The 22,332-nt window shown below is 39.1% G+C and overlaps 1 protein-coding gene across 1 annotated transcript in view; it reads right to left on the reverse strand.

The window, feature by feature from the left end:
* Positions 1–22,332, reverse strand: part of LOC133634235 (proteasome adapter and scaffold protein ECM29-like) — an 86,832-nt gene that overhangs the window by 24,630 nt on the left and 39,870 nt on the right. The window contains exons 30-42 of the mRNA XM_062027347.1: positions 19,941–20,108; positions 19,784–19,863; positions 19,603–19,708; positions 15,227–15,274; positions 15,044–15,162; positions 14,764–14,980; positions 14,606–14,695; positions 11,690–11,756; positions 11,530–11,621; positions 7,938–8,004; positions 7,667–7,864; positions 7,389–7,600; positions 7,282–7,325 (exon numbers count right to left, since the gene is read on the reverse strand). Of these exons, the coding sequence (XP_061883331.1) occupies positions 7,282–7,325; positions 7,389–7,600; positions 7,667–7,864; positions 7,938–8,004; positions 11,530–11,621; positions 11,690–11,756; positions 14,606–14,695; positions 14,764–14,980; positions 15,044–15,162; positions 15,227–15,274; positions 19,603–19,708; positions 19,784–19,863; positions 19,941–20,108 (1,508 nt within the window). The remainder of the gene's footprint in view (positions 1–7,281; positions 7,326–7,388; positions 7,601–7,666; positions 7,865–7,937; positions 8,005–11,529; positions 11,622–11,689; positions 11,757–14,605; positions 14,696–14,763; positions 14,981–15,043; positions 15,163–15,226; positions 15,275–19,602; positions 19,709–19,783; positions 19,864–19,940; positions 20,109–22,332) is intronic.

Below are 22,332 nucleotides of genomic sequence, written 5' to 3' on the forward strand. Positions count from 1 at the left end.
AAAGTAAAATGTATGAGTTATTAAAACGCCGCTGTGTACACGGACGTAGGGAGAAGTACAGAGCGCCAATAAACCTTAAAGGCACTGCCTTTGCGTGCCGGCCCAGTCACATAATATCTACGGCTTTTCACACACACAAGTGAATGCAATGCATACTTGGTCAACAGCCATACAGGTCACACTGAGGGTGACTGTATAAACAACTTTAACACTGTTACAAATATGCGCCACACTGTGAACCCACACCAAACAGGAATGACAAACACATTTTGGGAGAACATCCGCACCGTAACACAACATAAACACAACATAACAAATACCCAGAAACCCTTGCAGCACTAACTCTTCCGGGACGCTACAATAACACCCCCCGCCCACCTTAACCTCCTCATGCTCTCTCAGGGAGAGCATGTCCCAAATTCCAAGCTGCTGTTTTGAGGCATGCTAAAAAAAATAATGCACTTTGTGACTTCAATAATAAATATGGCAGTGCCATGATGGCATTTTTTTCCATAACTTGAGTTGATTTATTTTGGAAAACCTTGTTACATTGTTTAATGCAGGGGTGCTCATTACGTCGATCACGGAGGGTGTGTCAGTCGATCGTCAGCCAGGCATTAAAAAAATAGTCCTAAAAATGAGCGATCATAAATCTTCACTATGACGTCACTTTCGTCACTTGATTGACATTCACGGCACCTGAGAGTCTTCTGAGATGACGCTGGCTGCTGTAGGCTCATTATTAAGAAAAAATTGCACAGTTCCTGCCTTCACAATAAAAGCTCTGCTTCATCCTGCCTGCGCTAAGAGTCTCAGAAAGCTGGCGTGCACAAGCTAGCAAGCTACGGAGTTTGCCGCAAATGTATTTCTTGTAAAATGTGCACTGTATACAAAGGAGTACGGAAGCTGGACAAATAAGATGCCAAAAAGCAACCACTTTCATGTGGTATTGGACAGAAAGGAGGACTTTTTTTCTCCTCCATTTGAAAATGCGGACGTTATCAGCACCACTGTCTGATTCCTAGCAAAGCAAGTACCGTAATTTACGGACTATAAGCCGCACCTGACTATAAGCCGCACCAGCTAAATTTAGGGGAAAATACAGATTGCTCCATATATAAGCCGCACCCGACTATAAGCCGCACCAGCTAAATTTAGGGGAAAATACAGATTGCTCCATATATAAGCCGCACCCGACTATAAGCCGCAGGGTTTTGATGTGTAATTAGCGTAGTATATAGGGGTTCCTGCTACCACGGAGGGGATTGTCGGGACAGAGATGACTGTTTGGGAACGCAAAGCGTCCCATTTATTAACAATAAATCTTTCAATCATTCAATCAAACTTTCACATCTTTGACATGGCGAACAGCATTCGTGCAGAGTACAATTAATACAACGGTGCAAAGTAATACAAAGTGCTCGCCTGTACGTTATCAAAATAACCAGCCTACCGGTATATGAAAAGTCAGTCTTTAATCATTGTGTCATCGTCTTCCTCCTGCGTACTAAAACCACCGAAATCCTCTTCGTCGGTGTCGGAGAAGAACAGGCCGTAAATAAGCCGCACCCTTGTATAAGCCGCAGGGACCAGAACGAGGGGAAAAAGTAGCGGCTTATAGTCCGGAAATTACGGTAATGAGAATCAGGTAATACACCAACTTATATTCTTGTCTTCATGAAAGAAAGGAATCTATATGTGTTAAACATGCTTGTATTATCTTTAAACACCTTTAACTTGTTAACAATATTAACTATATGTGTTAAACATGCTTTATTATCTTTAAACACCTTTAACTTGTTAACAATATTAACTATATGTGTTAAACATGCTTGCATTATCTTTAAACACCTTTAAATTGTTAACAATATTAACTATATGTGTTAAACATGCTTGCATTATCTTTAAACACCTTTAACTTGTTAACAATATTAACTATATGTGTTAAACATGCTTGCATTATCTTTAAACACCTTTAACTTGTTAACAATATTAACTATATGTGTTAAACATGCTTGCATTATCTTTAAACACCTTTAACTTGTTAACAATATTAACTATATGTGTTAAACATGCTTGCATTATCATTAAACACCTTTAACTTGTTAACAATATTAACTATATGTGTTAAACATGCTTGCATTATCTTTAAACACCTTTAACTTGTTAACAATATTAACTATATGTGTTAAACATGCTTGCATTATCTTTAAACACCTTTAACTTGTTAACAATATTAACTATATGTGTTAAACATGCTTGCATTATCTTTAAACACCTTTAACTTGTTAACAATATTAACTATATGTGTTAAACATGCTTGCATTATCTTTAAACACCTTTAACTTAACAATATTAACTATATGTGTTAAACATGCTTGTATTATCATTAAACACCTTTAATTTATTAACAATATTAACTATATGTGTTAAACATGCTTGCATTATCATTAAACAGCTTTAACTTGTTAACAAAAACACATATTTCATAAATAATTAAATATAAATTATATATGTGAATGAGGTAGATCCCCGCAACTTGATCAATTGAAAAGTAGCTCGCCTGCAGAAAAAGTGTGAGCACCCCTGGTTTAATGCATCCAGCGGGGCATCACAACAAAATTAGGCATAATGTGTTAATTCCACGACTGTATATATCGGTATCGGTTGATATTGGTATCGCTTGATATTGGTATCGGTAATTGAGAGTTGGACAATATTGGAATATCGGCAAAAAAGCCATTATCGGACATCTCTAGTCTCAACTATAATCTACGTGAAAAAGCCTAGAATTGTTTTTATTTAAATGTTGACAATATTTCAGGAGGAAACCTTACAATGTATTAAATCCATAAAGTGTTATAATAGTGTATCAAATGGAGATGAGTTATTGTGATGTAGAGAAATGTCATATTTTGACCAATTTTCACAGGAGATTTGCCATATTTTGAAATAAGATGTTGATGCTCCTCTTAGACACACATAATAAAGGTGTTTGATGTTAAATTAAACACAACATCAAACATTATGTCACTACTGGTCCCACCTTTCCTCAAAAATAATGTTAAAAAACAACTTAAAGCCTTGATCAGGTGTTTAATAGGGCTGTGAATCTGTGGGCACCACACAATTTGATTTGATTCGATTCTTGGGGGTAACGAGTTGATTCAGAATCAATTCTTGATTAAAAACTATTCAAAATAAATGCTTTTTTAATAACATTGGATGTCAGTGCTATGATTAACTACATTCCTCTATAAAATAGATAAACAGCTCTGTTCAATTTTTATATTACTTAAAATAAAACTGGTTTTGTTGAAAAACATTCTACCCAAACATTTAATAAAGTCAAATACAAATAAGACAACACGAAGTATCCAACACTTCTCTATATCAGGGGTGGCCGCACTTTTTCTGCAGGCGAAGCTACTTTTCAATGGACCAAGTGGAGGGGATCATTCATATATATATGTACCGTATTCAGTTTTTTCCATAGTTTGGCCGGGGGTGCGACTTATACTCAGGAGCGACTTATGTGTGAAATGATTAACACATTAGCGTAAAATATCAAATAATATTATTGATGTCATTCACGTAAGAGACTAGACGTATAAGATTTCATGGGATTTAGCGATTAGGAGTGACAGATTGTTTGGTAAACGTATAGCATGTTCTATATGTTATAGTTATTTGAATGACTCTTACCATAATATGTTACGTTAACATACCAGTTGGTTATTTATGCCTCATATAACGTACACTTATTCAGCCTGTTGTTCACTATTCTTTAGACATTTTAAATTGCCTTTCAAATGTCTATTCTTGGTGTTGGCTTTTATCAAATACATTTCCCCAAAAAATGCGACTTATACTCCAGTGCAACTTATATACTGTATGTTTTTTTCCTTCTTTATTATGCATTTTCGGCCGGTGCGACTTATACTCCGGAGCGACTTATACTCCGAAAAATACGGTATATTGATTTATTTATGAAAGAGAGGTTAACAAGGTGTTTAATGATAATACAAGCATGTTTAACATTCATTTCTTTCATGAAGACAAGGATATAAGTTGATTGTGATGACTTGCATTGATTAGAATCAGACAGTAGTGATGATAACGTCCACATTTTCAAATGGAGGAGAAAAAAGTCCTCCTTTCTGTCCAATACCACATGTAAGGGCTTGCTTTTTGTTCGTCCTGCTTCCATACTCCTTTTTATACACTTTACAAGAAATACATTGGCGGCAAACTCCGTCGCTTGCTAGCTTGTGCGCGCTAGCTTTCTGAGACTCTTATTTTGTTAGCCCAGGCAGGATGAAGCAGGGCTTTTATTGTGAAGACAGGAACTGTGCAGTCGGCATTTAGAGTTTTGACGGCAGGTGAGAGTCTGTTGAAATAAAAACGTGTTTCTCGCCTTCCTGTCGGTCATTTTTACTTAATAGTGATCTGGCAGCTGCCAGCGTCATCTCACAAGACCCTCGTGTGCCGTGAATGTCAATCAAGTGACCAAAGTCACGTCTTGGTGAAGATTGATGATCCATCATTTTTAGGTCTATTTTTGTAATGCCTGGCTGGGATGACTGACACACCCTCCACCATCCACGTGATGGGAACCCCGGATCTACATCAATAAAATCATTTGTCTGGCTGGACAGGACAGATAAAAAAAGATATATATATTTGATTTTTTTTAATCTATTAAGAATCGTTCAAATAAAGAATCGCGATTAATTTGAAAAATCTATTTTTTTACACCCTTACTATTTACTGACAAACTATTCATGTTTAAATACCTTTTACTGCAAATGAATATCGGCTCCATATATCGCCTATCGCCTCCTTGATTTTCTGGACCATAAGGCGCACTGCCGACGAGCAGGTCTCTTCCAGTCTATTTTCATACAAAAGGCTCACGGGATTATAAGGCACATTAAAGGGGTCATATTATGATGAACTGTTTTAATGACATTCAGACTTTACTTCAATCAATAACGGAGCAGCATCTCCTCATCCGTGGCTCACTAGTAAAACCGTCCGACCCCTACTCTAATAACTAAAGTTCCGTGGGTGAATAATGTAAACTCACTACACCGGTATGTTTTAGCGAGATATAAGTAAGAACTTTACACTACTTTATATTAGAAATGGCGACAGTGGAGGATGAATGTCCCTTAACAAGAAGATAGAGAAAAAGAAGACGCTTATCGACTACGGTGTCACCACAGACTACAATGGCAGACGCGCGCAAATTTTCAGGACTTATGCAGATCCCAAATACAGATCAGCAGGTACCAGAAGGTAAGAAAAGTTGCTTTTGCACAATATTGTGAAACAAATTAAAAAAGCACGTTGAGTGGAAGGCTCAGACTCCCAAAATGCAACACGAAACGACACAGGAAGTTCTTTATACCGACAACCATCAGACTGTATAATGCATATGTTCCTTTTGACTGTACATGTACTGTAAATGTACAATGTATTTATATTATTCACATGTGAATAATGCTGTACAACAGACTGTATTTATATTATTCACGTGTGAATAATGCTGTATTTATATTATTCACATGTGAATAATGCTGTATAATAGACTATTTATATTATTCACATGTGTATAATGCTGTACAACAGACTGTATTTATATTATTCACATGTGAATAATGCTGTATAATAGACTATTTATATTATTCACATATGAATAATGCTGTATAATAATGTATTTATATTATTCACATGTGAATAATGCTGTATAATAGACTATTTATATTATTCACATGTGAATAATGCTGTATAATAATGTATTTATATTATTCACATGTGAATAATGCTGTATAATAGACTATATTATTCACATGTGAATAATGCTGTATAATAATGTATTTATATTATTCACATGTGTATAATGCTGTATAATAGACTGTATTTATATTATTCACATGTGAATAATGCTGTATAATAATGTATTTATATTATTCACATGTGAATAATGCTGTATAATAGACTATTTATATTATTCACATGTGAATAATGCTGTATAATAATGTATTTATATTATTCACATGTGAATAATGCTGTATAATAGACTATTTATATTATTCACATGTGAATAATGCTGTATAATAGACTGTATTCATATTATTCACATGTAAATAATGCTGTAAAATAGAGTATTTGTTATTCACATGTGAATAATGCTGTATAATAGACTGTATTAATGTTATTCACATGTGAATAATGCTGTATAATAGACTGTATTAATGTTATTCACATGTGAATAATGCTGTATAATAGACTGTATTCATTATTCACATGTGAATAATGCTTTATAATAGACTATGTATGTTATTCACATGTGAATAATGCTGTATAATAGACTGTATTCATATTATTCACATGTGAATAATGCTGTATAATAGACTATTCATATTATTCACATGTGAATAATGCTGTATAATAGACTATATTATTCACATGTGAATAATGCTGTATAATAGACTGTATTTATATTATTCACATGTGAATAATGCTGTATAATAATGTATTTATATTATTCACATGTGAATAATGCTGTATAAGACTATTTATATTATTCACATGTGAATAATACTGTATAATGTATTTATATTATTCACATGTGAATAATGCTGTACAATAAGACTGTATTTATATTATTCACATGTAAAAAATACCCAAGTGTTTATTGTCTACTGTGAGCGAACTGTGGTGCTGAATTTCCCCCAGGGATCAATAAAGTACTTTCTATTCTATTCTAAAACACCAGATAATGTTTTACCTTATACACACACCATAATAATACTCCTATGTTGAAGCACAGTACAATCCATCAAGTGGTGTGGCTTCATAGCTTACCAAAGTCCTACTAAAACATTTTGATAGATTTTTGAGCACCGTGTGTAATGTTCTATATGTTCAATGGAACATATAAAAGGTTGGTGTAGTTTACTGCCATCTACTGGCCACACGTATAATTACACCATGCACCAAATAAAATTGCTTCGAGGTGGATATCCACAACCAGAATTATTCTGTACATTAGGTGCACCGGGTTATAAGGCGCACTGGCAATTTTTGAGGAAATGAAAGGCTTTTAAGAGCGCCTTATAGTCAGAAAATACGCTACTAATGGGTATTTGTGCTGAAAAAACACGTGGGTGGATGTTGATTCTGTCTTTGAACAGTCACCACCTCACTTTAGGTTGACAGTTTGATTATTGTGGCTGTGTGATGTAATTGAGCCACACAAGAAGTAAATAATACCTGCATTTGGACACAACTGATCCGATGGCTTTCAGCAGCTCCTCCTGCAGGCGAGACACAAACCGTCAAAGCACTTTGTCATCATTTCTTCCGTTGGCGGCCGTTACCTTGCCCGCCCACGTGCGTCCCGCCAGGCCCTGCAACAAGGCTGTCAGCACCAAGCCCAGGTGCGGCGCCACCAGCGAGCCCGTCTGCTCCTTGGCGACGGTCGCCATGGCAGCCGCACCCTGGGCCTTCATCTTCCAAGACTGGGACTGCAGGGCTTTCTGGGTAATGGCGATGAGCTCGGTCATGTAGAGTCGGATGCCGCCAAAGCTGCCTGGAACCGCGGGAGAACATTTGTGGTAAATGTCGGACCTCGGCGATGTGTGTCGTTGTTCCTCACCGGGGACGTTCTCCTGCCACACCTCGCCCCACAGGGTGGCGTCGTGGCTCTCGTCCTTGTCTTCGTCCGCGCCGGGTGCCTGGTGCATTCCCAAGAAGGCCAGCGGGAGAGCCACTCCGGCGTGGGCCTTCAGGACGTCGGGGCTGTAGTGGCTGATGGCGTGCACGGTCAGGGCGCAGGAGGACTTGTACACCGGCTCTGGACATAGACCTCACTGGTTTTAGTCCCACAGACGACTATTTGACATCCTTTCATGCAGGTGACAGCTGACCTTCTTTCTCCAGGTACCAGGCGCTGAGCTTCAGGAGCAGCTTCTCTACACTGCTGTCCTTCGCTGTCTGATGGCACACAGGAGGAATCTTCATCTTTAGGTTAACTATATCGGTGTTTTTCAACCACTGTGCCGCGGCAAACTAGTGTGGCGTGAGATACAGTCTGGTGTGCCGTGGGAGATTATCTAATTTCACCTATTTGGGTTACAAATATTTTTTGCAAACCAGTATTATAGTCTGCAAATTATATGTTGTTGTTGAGTGTCGGTGCTGTCTACAGCTCGGCAGAGTAACCATGTAATACTCTTCCATATCAGTAGGTGGCAGCCGGTAGCCAAAGTCGGAAACAGCGGGAGGCAGCGTGCAGGTAAAAAGGCATCTAATGCTTAAACCAAAAATAAACAAAAGGTGAATGCCCCTAAGAAAAGGCATTGAAGCTTAGGGAAGGCTATGCAGAACTAAACTAAAACTGAACTGGCTACAAAGTAAACAAAAACAGAATGCTGGACGACAGCAAAAACTTACTGTGGAGCAATGACGGTGTCCACAAAGTACACCCGAACATGACGTGACAATCAACAATGTCCCCACAAAGAAGGATAAAAACAACAGAAATATTCTTGATTGCTAAAACAAAGTAGATGCGGGGAATATCGCTCAAAGGAAGACATGAAACTGCTACAGGAAAATACCAAAAAAAGAGAAAAAGCCACCAAAATAGGAGTGCAAGACAAGAATTTAAACACTAGACACAGGAAAACCCCAAAATGAGTCAGGGTGTGATGTGACAGGTGGTGACAGTACTTTGAGTCAAGAGTTACCGTATTTTTCAGACTATAAGTCGCAGTTTTTTTCATAGTTTGGCCGGGGGTGCGACTTATACTCAGGAGCGACTTATGTGTGAAATGATTAACACATTAGCGTAAAATATCAAATAATATTATTGATGTCATTCACGTAAGAGACTAGACGTATAAGATTTCATGGGATTTAGCGATTAGGAGTGACAGATTGTTTGGTAAACGTATAGCATGTTCTATATGTTATAGTTATTTGAATGACTCTTACCATAATATGTTACGTTAACATACCAGTTGGTTATTTATGCCTCATATAACGTACACTTATTCAGCCTGTAGTTCACTATTCTTTATGTATTTTAAATTCCCTTTCAAATGTCTATTCTTGGTGTTGGCTTTTATCAAAAACATTTCCCCAAAAGATTAGACTTATACTCCAGTGCGACTTATATATGTTTTTTTCCTTCTTTATTATGCATTTTCGGCCGGTGCGACTTATACTCCGAAAAATACGGTATATGGATGGTTATGCTTTGAAGTCATATCCAACAATTGCGACAACGACTTTTTACTGTCAACTGAGTTTCGTTTTTTAATGATGTCTGCTGGTGGTGTGCCTCTGCACATTTTCCACGCAAAAAATGTGCCTTGGCTCAATAAAAGGTTGAAAAACACTGAACTATATAATCTTACACCTCAATATGGGAGATATGCCATGAAATATATATATTGTGTTACATCATCACAATATATTATTTGGCATGTCAATGATAACAGAAGCCAGGGTTGTACGGTATACCGGTACTACTACGGTATACTAATAAATCGTATTCGGCACTATACTGCCTCTGGAAAGTACCGGTTCGACAAAAGATTTTGAGATACCGGTAATAAAAAATATAGATGTAATCACTGTAATATCGGCCATATACGGATACATTACAAATATTGATCCGCCCACTTGCGTTCACATTCAAGGCCTCTCTACCTTAGCGGTTAGCATGTTCAGATATTCCTCGTCCTGCAGTAATGAGACTTGTAAAGGAAAGTTGTCGTCGTGGAGGCGAGGATTAGTGGCTTTGCACTGTGGAGGGACATTAGCCGCTAGTGAGGACACTACATTAGTTTGAGGACATTTTTGGAAATTTGCTGGACACTAGGGTTGTACGGTATATACCGGTACTATAGTACCGGTATACTAATGAATCATATTCTGTACTTTACCACCTCTAAAAAGTACCGGTTTCCCACCACGGCCCCCCTTTTTTGTAACGGGCATGACGGCACGTGGTGACATTGCTGGTTTTACGAGAGCAGAGGAGCATGTTGGGCAGCGCACACATACAGAGTACTTACAAGCAGACACAGTGTGTAGACAGAAAAGGGAGAATGGACGCATTTTGGTGTAAAAAGTAAAGATAAAGGTGAAGTTATAACACTGAAACACCCTCAGGAAGAGGTGCTTTAAGACATGGCTAGCTAGCTAGCAGCTAACATCCATCCACAATCGGCAGTGTTTTAGCTACTTCTAAATCACTAATCCTGGCCTCCATGGTGACAAATAAAGTTTCTTACAAGTATCAATATCACTGCAGGACGAGGAATAGCTAAACATGCTTCACTACACACCGTAGGAGGATACAATAGCTCACCCCCGTCATTATATTATATTTTTTATATATATAATACATAGAGCAACATTTCCCCCTTGTGGTCCTGTGCCGTCACAACTCCCTCCTCCAACCACAGCAGAAGTTATAAGACTGAAACACCCTCAGGAAAAGGTGCCTTTAAGACATGGCTAGCTCGTAAGCAGCTAACATCCATCCGCAGTCTGCAATGTTTTAGCTACTTTTAAATCACTAATCCTGGCCTCCATGGCGACAAATTAAGTACGTTTCTCACTGGAGGACGAAGAATAGCTAAACATGCTTCACTACACACCGTAGGAGGATACAATAGCTCACCGGCGTCACAATGTAAACAAACGCCATGGGTGGATGTACACCTGACATCCACTGTAATGATACCAAGTACAGGAGCGTATCTAGTCGATACTACTATGAATACATCGATATTTTATCCTTTTTTTAAAATGTATTATGTTTATAAACTCAGGAAATACGTCCCTGGACACACGAGGACTTTGAATATGACCAATGTATGATCCTGTAACTACTTGATATCGGATCGATACCTAAATTAGTGGTATCATCCAAAACTAATGTCAAGTATCAAAGAAGAGAAGAATAAGTGATTATTACATTTGAACAGAAGTGTAGATAGAACATGTTGAAACAGAAAGTAAGCAGATATTAACAGTAAATGAACAAGTAAATTAATAATACATTTTTACAGTTTGTCCCTCATAATGTGTACAAAATAGGTGTATAAATGACACAATATGTTACTGCATACGTCAGCAGACTAATTAGGAGTCTTTGTTTGTTTACTTACTACTAAAAGACAAGTTGTCTAGTATGTTCACTATTTTATTTAAGGACTAAATTACAATAACAAACATATATTTCATGTACCCTAAGATTTTTCTGTTCCAATAAAGCCAATAATGAAATTTTTTGTGGTGCCCTTTATTTAGAAATGTATTTAAATACATTTTGGTACCGGTAACAAAATATTGGTATTGGGACAACCCTACTGGACATGGGCAGAATGTGACGACATGCATTAGAAGAACAGTATTAATAAGGATTCATATCATATGGTCTATATCGCACACCCCTAGTAGTGTCAGGATGCAAGACAAAAGGTGACTTTTTAAAGTCCTTACCCTGACTAGATGGCCCAGAGCAAAGGCAAAGGCTTTCTGCACCACAGTGCTTCTGTCATGGATGCCGCTGAGCAGGGCACTCATCAGTTTACCTGACAGCAACACAAACATCAGCGTTAGTGTGTGCTTCTTCACACCACAAGGTCAGCAGGTGTGTCACCTGAGTGTGCGGTGAGGTCTTGGGGACATTGCACAGTGAGGGAAACAATCACACTGGCACAACCGCCCTGTGAAGAGACAACAACACACACCTCGTCAACATTGGCATTGCAAAACATGGGAAAAAAACATATTGCAGTAAAGGATTTTCATTTTCATCACAAAATGCCATTAAATCAAATAAAAAAATGTGACAAGTTGTTAGCGTGCCTGATATATAACATGATATAAGGCTTCATAGTGAGAAAATATATTATATTGCCTGAATGAAAATAAAAACACAATTATGGGCTTTTTCATGGTCGACAATTTTTAGGCTGGCTCACATTTTTCCTTCATCTTAAAGAAAATATGAGGAAGTGTGAGCAGAGGCATGCTTTTCCTCAAAGGTGATAAATGTTTTAGTGTTAGCATGATGTTGGCTACTCGTGCTAAAGCGTCAAATCATAAGGTTCTTGTATTTTTTAGTGTTAGCATAATGTTGGCTACTCGTGCTAAAGTGTCAAATCATAAGGTTCTTGTATTTTTGTGTGTTAGCATAATGTTGGCTACTCGTGCTAAAGTGTCAAATCATAAGGTTCTTGTATTTTCTAGTGTTAGCATAATGTTGGCTACTTGTGCTTAAGTGTCAAATCATAAGGTTCTTGTATTTTTTAGTGTTAGCATAATGTTGGCTACTCGTGCTAAAGTGTCAAATCATAAGGTTCTTGTATTTTCTAGTGTTAGCATAATGTTGGCTACTTGTGCTTAAGTGTCAAATCATAAGGTTCTTGTATTTTTTAGTGTTAGCATAATGTTGGCTACTTGTGCTAAAGTGTCAAATCATAAGGTTCTTGTATTTTTGTGTGTTAGCATAATGTTGGCTACTCGTGCTAAAGCAGGGGTGTCAAAGTCAAATGGACGGAGGGCCAAATAAAAAATTTAGCTACAAGCCGAGGGCCGGACTGTTCGAATGTTCATTGAAAAATTTTTAAATGACGCATATAGTCTAGTGAACCTAATTGAACCTACTGAAAACCTAACAAATATATTCCAATATGATCAGATAAATAAAGCAATATTTTCTTATGGCTCTGTCAGTAATCTTTAATTTTCAACAGACACAAAAGACAAATTTCCTTTATATAAAAATCCCCATAACATGAACATTAAATGAAAGAAACCGGTATTCAAGGCACCATCAGTAGCCTATATTTTCTATTTTAGCAAAAGTGGGCTAAATTTACTTCAAAGAAAAAAACAATAATAGCAATTTTCTATCATCCACTCAACTGAAATATTTTTAAAATATAATTAAATTGAAATACAATAAAATAAAGTGCAAAAATCTATAAATCAAAAACAACACTTTGTTTAAGGAGAAGTAACATGCAGTGAAAACAAATATTAAACTTTAACTTTTAAACTTGAATTGAGTAAAAACTCTAAATATGTGATTGCACAGTAATGTTCACATTAAACCCCCCTCCTCCCTCCGTGGGAGGGAGGCGAGTTGGGTGCCCGAAACCCCCCGCTGGTTTCGGCCCGCCCCTTGGCGCGCGTGGCACGGCGGGCTCCGCGACCCGACGGCTGGCCCTCGTGGCTTGACGGCGGGCGCGTCCCGACGGGCCGCGCGTAGGGGTCAAACGCAGAAGTCTCAGGGCCTCGTGGTGAGGGGGTGGCCTGCGGGTTTCGGCCCGCTTGACCCCCCCGCTCCGCTTGGCGCGCGCGGCACATGACGGGTTCCGCCACCGACGCTCGGGCTGCAGCCCGACGGTGGTGCGGGCCCGGCGGTGACGCGCGGTTTGGGGAAACAAAGCAGAAGTCTCAGGGCCTCGGGGCCGGGTTTCGGCCCGCCCCCTTGGCGCGCGTGGCACGGCGGGCTCCGCGACTGACGGCCGGGCTGCAGCCCTTCGGCCGGCAGGCGCGTCCCGGCGGGCCGCTCGCCCCCTTTCGGAACCTTGGACCGGCATCCGCTTGGTGCGTGTAAAAGATCTGCGGTCTAAAAAAAAAAAAAAAAAAAAAAAAAAAAAAAAAAAAAAAAAGATCTGCGGTCTGCGGGCCGGTTCTAATAATAAATCAAGATCATCCCAAGGGCCGTAAAAAACCTTCTCGCGGGCCGGATATGGCCCGCGGGCCTTGACTCTGACATATGTGTGCTAAAGTGTCAAATCATAAGGTTCTTGTATTTTCTAGTGTTAGCATAATGTTGGCTACTTGTGCTAAAGCGTAAAATCATAAGGTTCTTGTATTTTTTAGTGTTAGCATAATGCTGGCTACTTGTGCTAAAGCATCAAATTATAAGGTTCTTGTATTTTTTTAGTGTTAACATAATGTTGGCTACTTGTGCTAAAGTGTCAAATCATAAGGTTTGTGTATTTTTTAGTGTTGGCATAACGTTGGCTACTTGTGCTAAAGCGTCAAATTATAAGGTTCTTGTATTTTTTAGTGTTAGCATAATGTTGGCTACTTGTGCTAAAGTGTCAAATTATAAGGTTCTTGTATTTTTTTGTGTTAGCATAATGTTGGCTGCTTGTGCTAAAGCATCAAATTATAAGGTTCTTGTATTTTTTAGTGTTAGCATAATGTTGGCTACTTGTGCAAAGTGTCAAATTATAAGGTTCTTGTATTTTTTTGTGATAGTATAATGTTGACTACTTGTGCTAAAGCGTCAAATTATAAGGTTCTTGTATTTTTTAGTGTTAGTATAATGTTGGCTACTTGTGCTAAAGCGTCAAATTATAAGGTTCTTGTATTTGGGCGTGAGCTTGCAGGCAGTTTTGGATGCCTGTGTTCACGGGGTTTTGCAGTCTGGCTAAGTTGTGACGTACTTATTTAAACGTTAAGTAGAGCTCTCAGCCAGAAGGGGAGGAGGGAGGCTGAGATAAAATGTTATTTTAAGGGGTGTGAATTAGGAGACAGAAAGAGTGAGGTGTACCTTGGTGCCCAGGCCCACTCCACTCTTGAGCAGCTCACACAGCCTTGGAACCAGCTCTGCCAGCACTGTAACATCCACGTGCTGCAAACACTGAACACAACACATGGAGCGGTCACCCCGGAGCTAACAAGACTAATACAACCCTGCTGTTTAGCTACCATGTTGATGGTTTCCATCATTGGAGAGGACTTGGCCGCACTCAGCCTGGCAGCATCCATGGCACTCTTCTCCTGCTCGGTGGCTCTTAGGCTCAGGTAGTTGAGGACCTGCGGCTCCAAGGTGCTGAGGGCCTCCAGTAAGGCTGGGATGAGTCGGGAAGCGTGGGGCTTCAGTCGGGCGCCGGCTGTCTTGCTGATCTTCACCAGGGTCTGGATGCTGGCACAAAAAACCACAACCTCTTAAGTGATTGAGACATCAGAGACAACAACAACGACATACCTGAGCGCGCGGACCTCAGACACACTGCTGACAATCCCCTTCTCCAGCAAGGAGGGCAGCAGTGCAGCCACGGTCCTCTGTGCCGTAGACCCAGTAGACTCACACATGCGAGCGCACACCTGTGCAGAGTCACCTTCTCAATCCTACATCCACATTCCATCCAGCAATGATTGTGTGCTGTACCTTACTGAGAGTCTTCAGTGTGAGATCTGCAGCCTTTCTCACAGACTCCTGAAAATACAACCATGGCAGGCTCAGAACAAGATTTGTCTAAATCATTCAAATAAAACATCAGGATTTGTTTAACAATGCAATACAATATTTTCATGAACTAATTGACTTGTCCAGGGTGTAGCCCGCCTTCCGCCCGAATGCAGCTGAGATAGCCACCTCAAAAGGGACAAGCGGTAGAAAATGGATGGAAATCATGTATAAAGCACTTAAAACAGGTGTGGCCATCACGTGGATGGCGAGCTAGCGAAGGATGGTGGAGGGTGTGTCAGTCCTTCGCCAGCCAGGCATTACAAAAATAGACCTAAAAATGGTGGATCATCAATCTTCACCAAGACGTGACTTTGGTCACTTGATTGACATTCACGGCACCCGAGGGTTTTGAGTGATTGATTGATTGAAACTTTTATTAGTAGATTGCACAGTACAGTACATATTCCGTACAATTGAACACTAAATGGTAACACCCCAATAAGTTTAAGTCGGGGTCTACGTTAATCAATTCAGGGTCTTGTGAGATGACGCTGGCTGCTGCCAGATCATTATTAAGAAAAAACGACCGACAGGAAGGCGAGAAACACGCTTTTATTTCAACAGACTCTCACCCGCTGTCAAAACTCTAAAGACCGACTGCACAGTTCCTGTCTTCACAATAAAAGCCCTGCTTCATCCTGCCTGCGCTAACAAAATAAGTCTCTCAGAAAGCTAGCAAGCGACAGAGTTTGCCGCCAATGTATTTCTTGTAAAGTGTATAAAAAGGAGTATGGAAGCTGGACAAACAAAAAGCAAGCACTTTCATGTGGTATTGGACAGAAAGGAGGACTTTTTTCCTCCTCCATATAAAAAATGTGGATGTTATCATCACTACTGTCTGATTCCAATCAATGCAAGTCATCACCATCAACTTATATTCTTGTCTTCATGAAAGAAAGGAATGCTTGTATTTTGTACACCTTTAACAAAAATGGCTGAAAAAGTGTGGGCAACCTTGCCATAGAGCGTCAAAATGTCACAACTTTACCATACAGCAGAGTCTTAAATCAAACGCAACTAGCTAGCATGTAAAACTTTTAAAAAAAATGGATTTTACAGTAAAAAACAAACAAACTGGGAGCTCAGTCACCAGAATTTTACCGTAAAACCAAATGAATGCAAATTTAACCTTGTGTGGTGTTCGGGTCTGTGGGACCCGTTTTTATTTTTTATTTTGTGGCTTTTAAGGCCTCACAATCAAATACTTTTATGTTAAAATACTGAACAGATGTTTATTGGGATAAGGTAAACATCTGTTCAGTATTTTAACATAAAAGTGTTTGATTGTGAGGCCTTAAAAGCCACAAAATAAAAAATGAAAACGGGTCCCACAGACCCAAACACCACACATGTTAAACAGATGTTTATTGGGATAAGGTAAACATCTGTTCTGTATTTTAACATAAGTGTTTGATTGTGAGGCATTAAAAGCCACAAAATTAAAAATTAAAAAGGGTCCCACAGACCCAAACACCACACATGGGTAAAAAAACCTACATTTCTTTTAAATTTATGACCATTTTTTACAGTACATTACTGTAAATTGAAATAGTTTAGCTTGAGCTGCTTTTTTTTTTAACAGAAAATAGTCATTTTTACAGTGCATTAATATAGTACATACAAATATTATATTTACCGCAATAATCTGGCAACTGAGCTGCTACTTTTTTACTGTCAAATATATGTTTCCTGTTATCAAAGTATATTACTGTAAATGTAAAAAAGATAGCAGTGATGATTTTACTGTAAATTTCTGGCGACTGAACTGTCAGGTTTTTACTAAATCTACTGACTTTTTTTTTTTTAACAGCCTAGTCTTGCAGACATGCATCAATGATTGTGCAACTTTAAGGGGTTCATTATGAATATGTAATACATGTGGTAGTTACACTTTGGCGGGGCCAAACAAAATGACAAGACGGGCCAAACTTGGCTCCATTTTGGGCATCTCTGATCTAGAAGGAACTGAGCTTTTTATTAAAATCTAGTTTTAAAACAATGACAATGGAGGAAGAATTTCAATCAAAGGATGGAACAAACTTGACGGTGGAACACAACAATGTAAATATTGTTCTGTATTTAAAAAAAAAAAAAAAAAAAAAGAAGAAATCCTAATAATGAAAAGATATAATTTTGAGTAGAATGAAGTTGTATTTATTTTGCTGTTGGGAAGTGGAAATATGACCTTGAAGTCTCTTATGTTGAACAAGGTGTGTGAATGTGAGGCAGATGTTGTACACTTCTTTTATTCATCGGTGTGTGAATGCTCCAAACATACACACAATTATTTTGGGAATCGCGGGCTTTCCCTTGACAAATTCCAAAAATTCCCAGAATTCCAGGTTTTCCGGGACATTTTTCCCATTCAAAATGAATTGGCCATTTTTCAAATTTTTCAACTGATTCAAACCATTCCACCTTCAACACATTCCACTCATCCTGGACATGCAAACTATCATTTATCAAAGTAAAACATTTTTTCCAGGAATTCGCAAAATTCCCGTTTATTCCAAATCTTTTTTTCTGTAGACTACTCCTTCCACATTTTTCAACCCACTTCAACCGTTCCACCGTCAAATCATTCCTCTTAATCAGGACAAAAAAAGTTTTTTGAACTGGAAAAATTCAATTTTTTTCCGAAATACCAGGAACTCCGTAATACCATTCCTCAATTAAAAATGTTACAACTTCAACGTTTCTCGACCGTTTTGCAAAATTCCAACACCAACCATTTAATAAACTAATTTCCATCCATCCATCCATTTTCTACCGCTTACTCCCTTCGGGGTCGCGTGGGGTGCTGGAGCCTATCTCAGCTACAATCGGGTGGAAGGCGGGGTACACCCTGGACAAGTCGCCACTTCATCGCAGGGCCAACACAGATAAACAGACAACATTCACACTCACATTCACACACTAAGGCCAACTTTAGTGTTGCCAATCAACCTATCCCAGGTGCATGTCTTTGAAGGTGGGAGGGGCCTATCCCCAGGTGCATGTCTTTGGAGGTGGGAGGGGCCCAGGTGCATGTCTTTGGAGGTGGGAGGGGCCTATCCCCAGGTGCATGTCTTTGGAGCTGGGAGGAAGCCAGAGTAGAACCCACGCAGTCACGGGGAGAACATGCAAACTCCACACAGAAAGATCCCGAGCCCGGGATTGAACCCAGGACTACTCAGGACCTTCGTATTGTGAGGCAGACGCACTAACCCCTCTCCCACCGTGCTGCCCTTAAACTAATTTGGAACATTAAAATGTTTTAGCATTTTCAAAAACATTCCCGCTTTTCCCGAAATTCCCTTTGAAAAGAATGGGACCCCACCATTTTTTACCCGATTCAAACTGTTCCACCTTCAAAATATTCAGCCTGTTCAGGAATTGTGTGCTCTCCTTCAATAATTCTAAAAAAAAATCCCGGCTTTCCTAGAATTCCCAGTTTTTAGGGACATTTTCCCCATTCAAAATGAATTATCAATTTTTCAAACTTCCACAATTGCCAAATTTTTCTACCTATTCAAACCATTCCACCTTCAACACATCCTGGAAATTCCAACTCCCATTTTTCCACGTTCATCAAATTTCCAGGACTTCCGTTTTTTTTCTAACCTTATTTCCAACCTTTTTTAGTGCGATGACTTCTTTCACATTTTTCAACCCATTTCAAGCGTTTCACCGTCAAAACATTCCTCTTAGTCAGGACAAAAAACCAAGTTGGTTTAAGAACTTGAGAAGATCACGGTTTTCCCGAAATTTCTCAATTAAAAAACTGTTACTACTTCAACATTTCTTGACCGATTTAAACAATTCCAACACCAACCAATTCAGCTCATTCAGGACATTCGGGATTTTTTTTTTTAAATCCCGCTTTTCCCCAAATTTCCAGGAAGTTCCCATTGAAATGAATGGGACATTTTTCCATGTTGCACAATTCCCACATTTTTCAACCTATTCACAACATTCCAACATCAACACATTCCACTCATCCTGCACATTCAAACGAACAATTTCCCAAGTTCCAAACCAAATTCCGGTTTTCCTGGAAATTCAAACTCTTCCCCATTCAAACTATTCTTACATTCATACTACATTCTGTCAGCATTTCACTTCAACTTCAGCATTGGAGCATTCACACGCAGTTCCTTCAGGAATTGCCTCATCTAGTTTAGGTTGCTTTTTTCTTTTGTTTGCTTTTAATGAATAAAATGGAAAATGGAATGGAAAAGCGTATAACGAGTCATACAATGTATATGACATTTTCAGAGTGATGCATTTCCATCCTCCAATCTCCCGGTGCTCACCTTGATGTCGTCCAGAACTCTGAACAAGGTCTCCCACATTTCAGCCAAGTGATCGATGATGTCATCAGCTTGGCGGCCGCGAACCAAGTCGTTGAGGGCCAGACAGCTGCAAGATTTGACATTTACTACCACACGTTTCTTTTAATAGTTGGTCAACATACTTCCCATTTAGATTTGTTACCTGGACTCCCGCACCCTCCAGGCGTTGCTGGTGAGGTTGGAGATGACATCGTGCAAGATCTCCTTCAGGTACTTGTCCACCTAACCCGGCCCAATAAAGACAGATGAATACACACATGCTTTAGTCTCCATGCGGATGGAGGAGCGGCGTGTCCTACCAGCGTCTTATCAGTGACCAAGGCGTCCCAGATGCTGGTCATGGCCTGGCGGATGCTCAGGTTGGGATCAAACTGGTAGCGGTAAAGCCGTGGCACCAGCTGCGGGAGGAACGGGGCCAGCTGCTCCCCGGCCTTGGTGGCGATCATGTGGAAGCCGAATGCGGCGCCCTGAAAACATCATGTTGGAGGGGTTGTGAGGATAGACCATTCCTTGGAGCCAAAACACTGCCAGTCACATTTGGGAGTGGGACAAAAATTGGCATTGTAGAAAAAGTTGCATTAGCAGCAAAACAAGTTTTGTCATCAAATAAATATAAACACTGAAAAAATACACCATTTTTGGTGGAAACTTTTTGGTATCATGGCATGTTTTCAATGCAAATATTCACATTTTAGTACACTTTTATTGTCTTTCACAGGTTGCTATTTTCAACTTTTTCTTTCTCCCATTCACTTCTCTTTGTTTCAAATTAATGGCAGCGATTTGGCGTGGAGGGCGGGGCTTACATCAAGTTCAAGCAGAAGCGGTTTTACTAGACTTGGGCTGGCAGGCAAAACACCGTAGAAGAAGACAGGAGATCAAGTTGAAGTTATATCTTTAGGTCAACCGAGACGTACTTGGAGGATGTAGTAGAAGCGCTACGGAAATGGAAAAATTAAATGATCCATGTTTGTCTCGGTATAGCCGTGATATTTGACAGAACTCTGCATCGTTACATTTCTACGCTCAGAAAAGAGGGAATTTAAAAAGAAACACAACTGAAAAAAGGGACGCGAATATGGAAAAAACTAAGTTGAAAATAAAAACCTGTGAAAGTAGCGTTGGCCCGATACCAATACTTTGGTACCGGTACCAAAATTATTTAGATACTTTTCTAATTAAAGGGGACCACAACCAATTGCTTTATTGGGTTTATTTTAACAAAAAATCTTAGGGTACATGAAACATACACTACCGTTCAAAAGTTTGGGGTCACCCAAACAATTTAGTGGAATAGCCTTCATTTCTAAGAACAAGAATAGACTGTCGAGTTTCAGATGAAAGTTCTCTTTTTCTGGCCATTTTGAGCATTTAATTGACCCCACAAATGTGATGCTCCAGAAACTCAATCTGCTCAAAGGAAGGTCAGTTTTATAGCTTCTGTAACGAGCTAAACTGTTTTCAGATGTGTGAACATGATTGCACAGGGGTTTTCTAATCATCAATTAGCCTTCTGAGCCAATGAGCAAACACATTGTACCATTAGAACACTGGAGTGATAGTTGCTGGAAATGGGCCTCTATACACCTATGTAGATATTGCACCAAAAACCAGACATTTGAAGCTAGAATAGTCATTTACCACATTAGCAATGTATAGAGTGTATTTCTTTAAATTTAAGACTACTTTAAAGTATAAGTATATCACTGATATGCTCCCACTATATACGCCCTCTAGATCACTAAGATCTTCTGAGACCAATCTGTTAGCGGTTCCAAGAGTAAACTCAAATCAAGGGAGATCATCATTCAGTCACTATGCAACACATAGCTGGAATAAACTTCCTGAAGATGTCAGACTCTCCCCAACTCTCACTACTTTTAAAACTAGACTGAAGACTTTTATGTTCACCTTAGCTTTCAGCTAAATCTTTTAATCTTTTAACTTTTAACGTCTGCACTGTTCTTATTTTTATTGTCTGCATTTTAATTTTGCTTTTATTTTCTTTCATTTCACTTTGTTGTCTGTGAAGCACTTTGAGTCTGCCTTGTGTATGAAAAGCGCTATACAAATAAAGTTGCCTTGCCTTGCCTTGCCTTATCTTCATTGAAAAGTACAGTGCTTTTCCTTCAAAAATAAGGACATTTCAATGTGACCCCAAACTTTTGAACGGTAGTGTATGTTTATTATTGCAAGTTTGTCCTTAAATAAAATAGTGAACATACAAGACAACTTGTCTTTTAGTAGTAAGTAAGCAAACAAAGGCTCCTAATTAGGTCTGTTGGCAGATGCAGGTCTACTATTTTGTCAAAATTATTAAGGACAAGCGGTAGAAAATTAATTATTAATCTACTTGTTCATTTACTGTTAATATCGGCTTACTTTCTTACTTAACATGTTCTATCTACACTTCTGTTAAAATGTAATAATCACTTATTCTTCTGTTGTTTGATACTTTACATTAGTTTTGGATGATACCACACATTTGGGTATGGATCCGATACCAAGTACCGTATTTTTCGGACTATAAGTCGCAGTTTTTTTCATAGTTCGGCCGGGGGTGCGACTTATACTCAGGAGCGACTTATGTGTGAAATGATTAACACATTAGCGTAAAATATCAAATAATATTATTGATCTCATTCACGTAAGAGGGCAGCACGGTGGCAGAGGGGCTAGTGCATCTGCCTC

Source organism: Entelurus aequoreus, linkage group LG18 (genome assembly GCF_033978785.1).
Source record: "Entelurus aequoreus isolate RoL-2023_Sb linkage group LG18, RoL_Eaeq_v1.1, whole genome shotgun sequence".
NCBI classification, from domain to species: Eukaryota; Metazoa; Chordata; class Actinopteri; order Syngnathiformes; family Syngnathidae; genus Entelurus; species Entelurus aequoreus.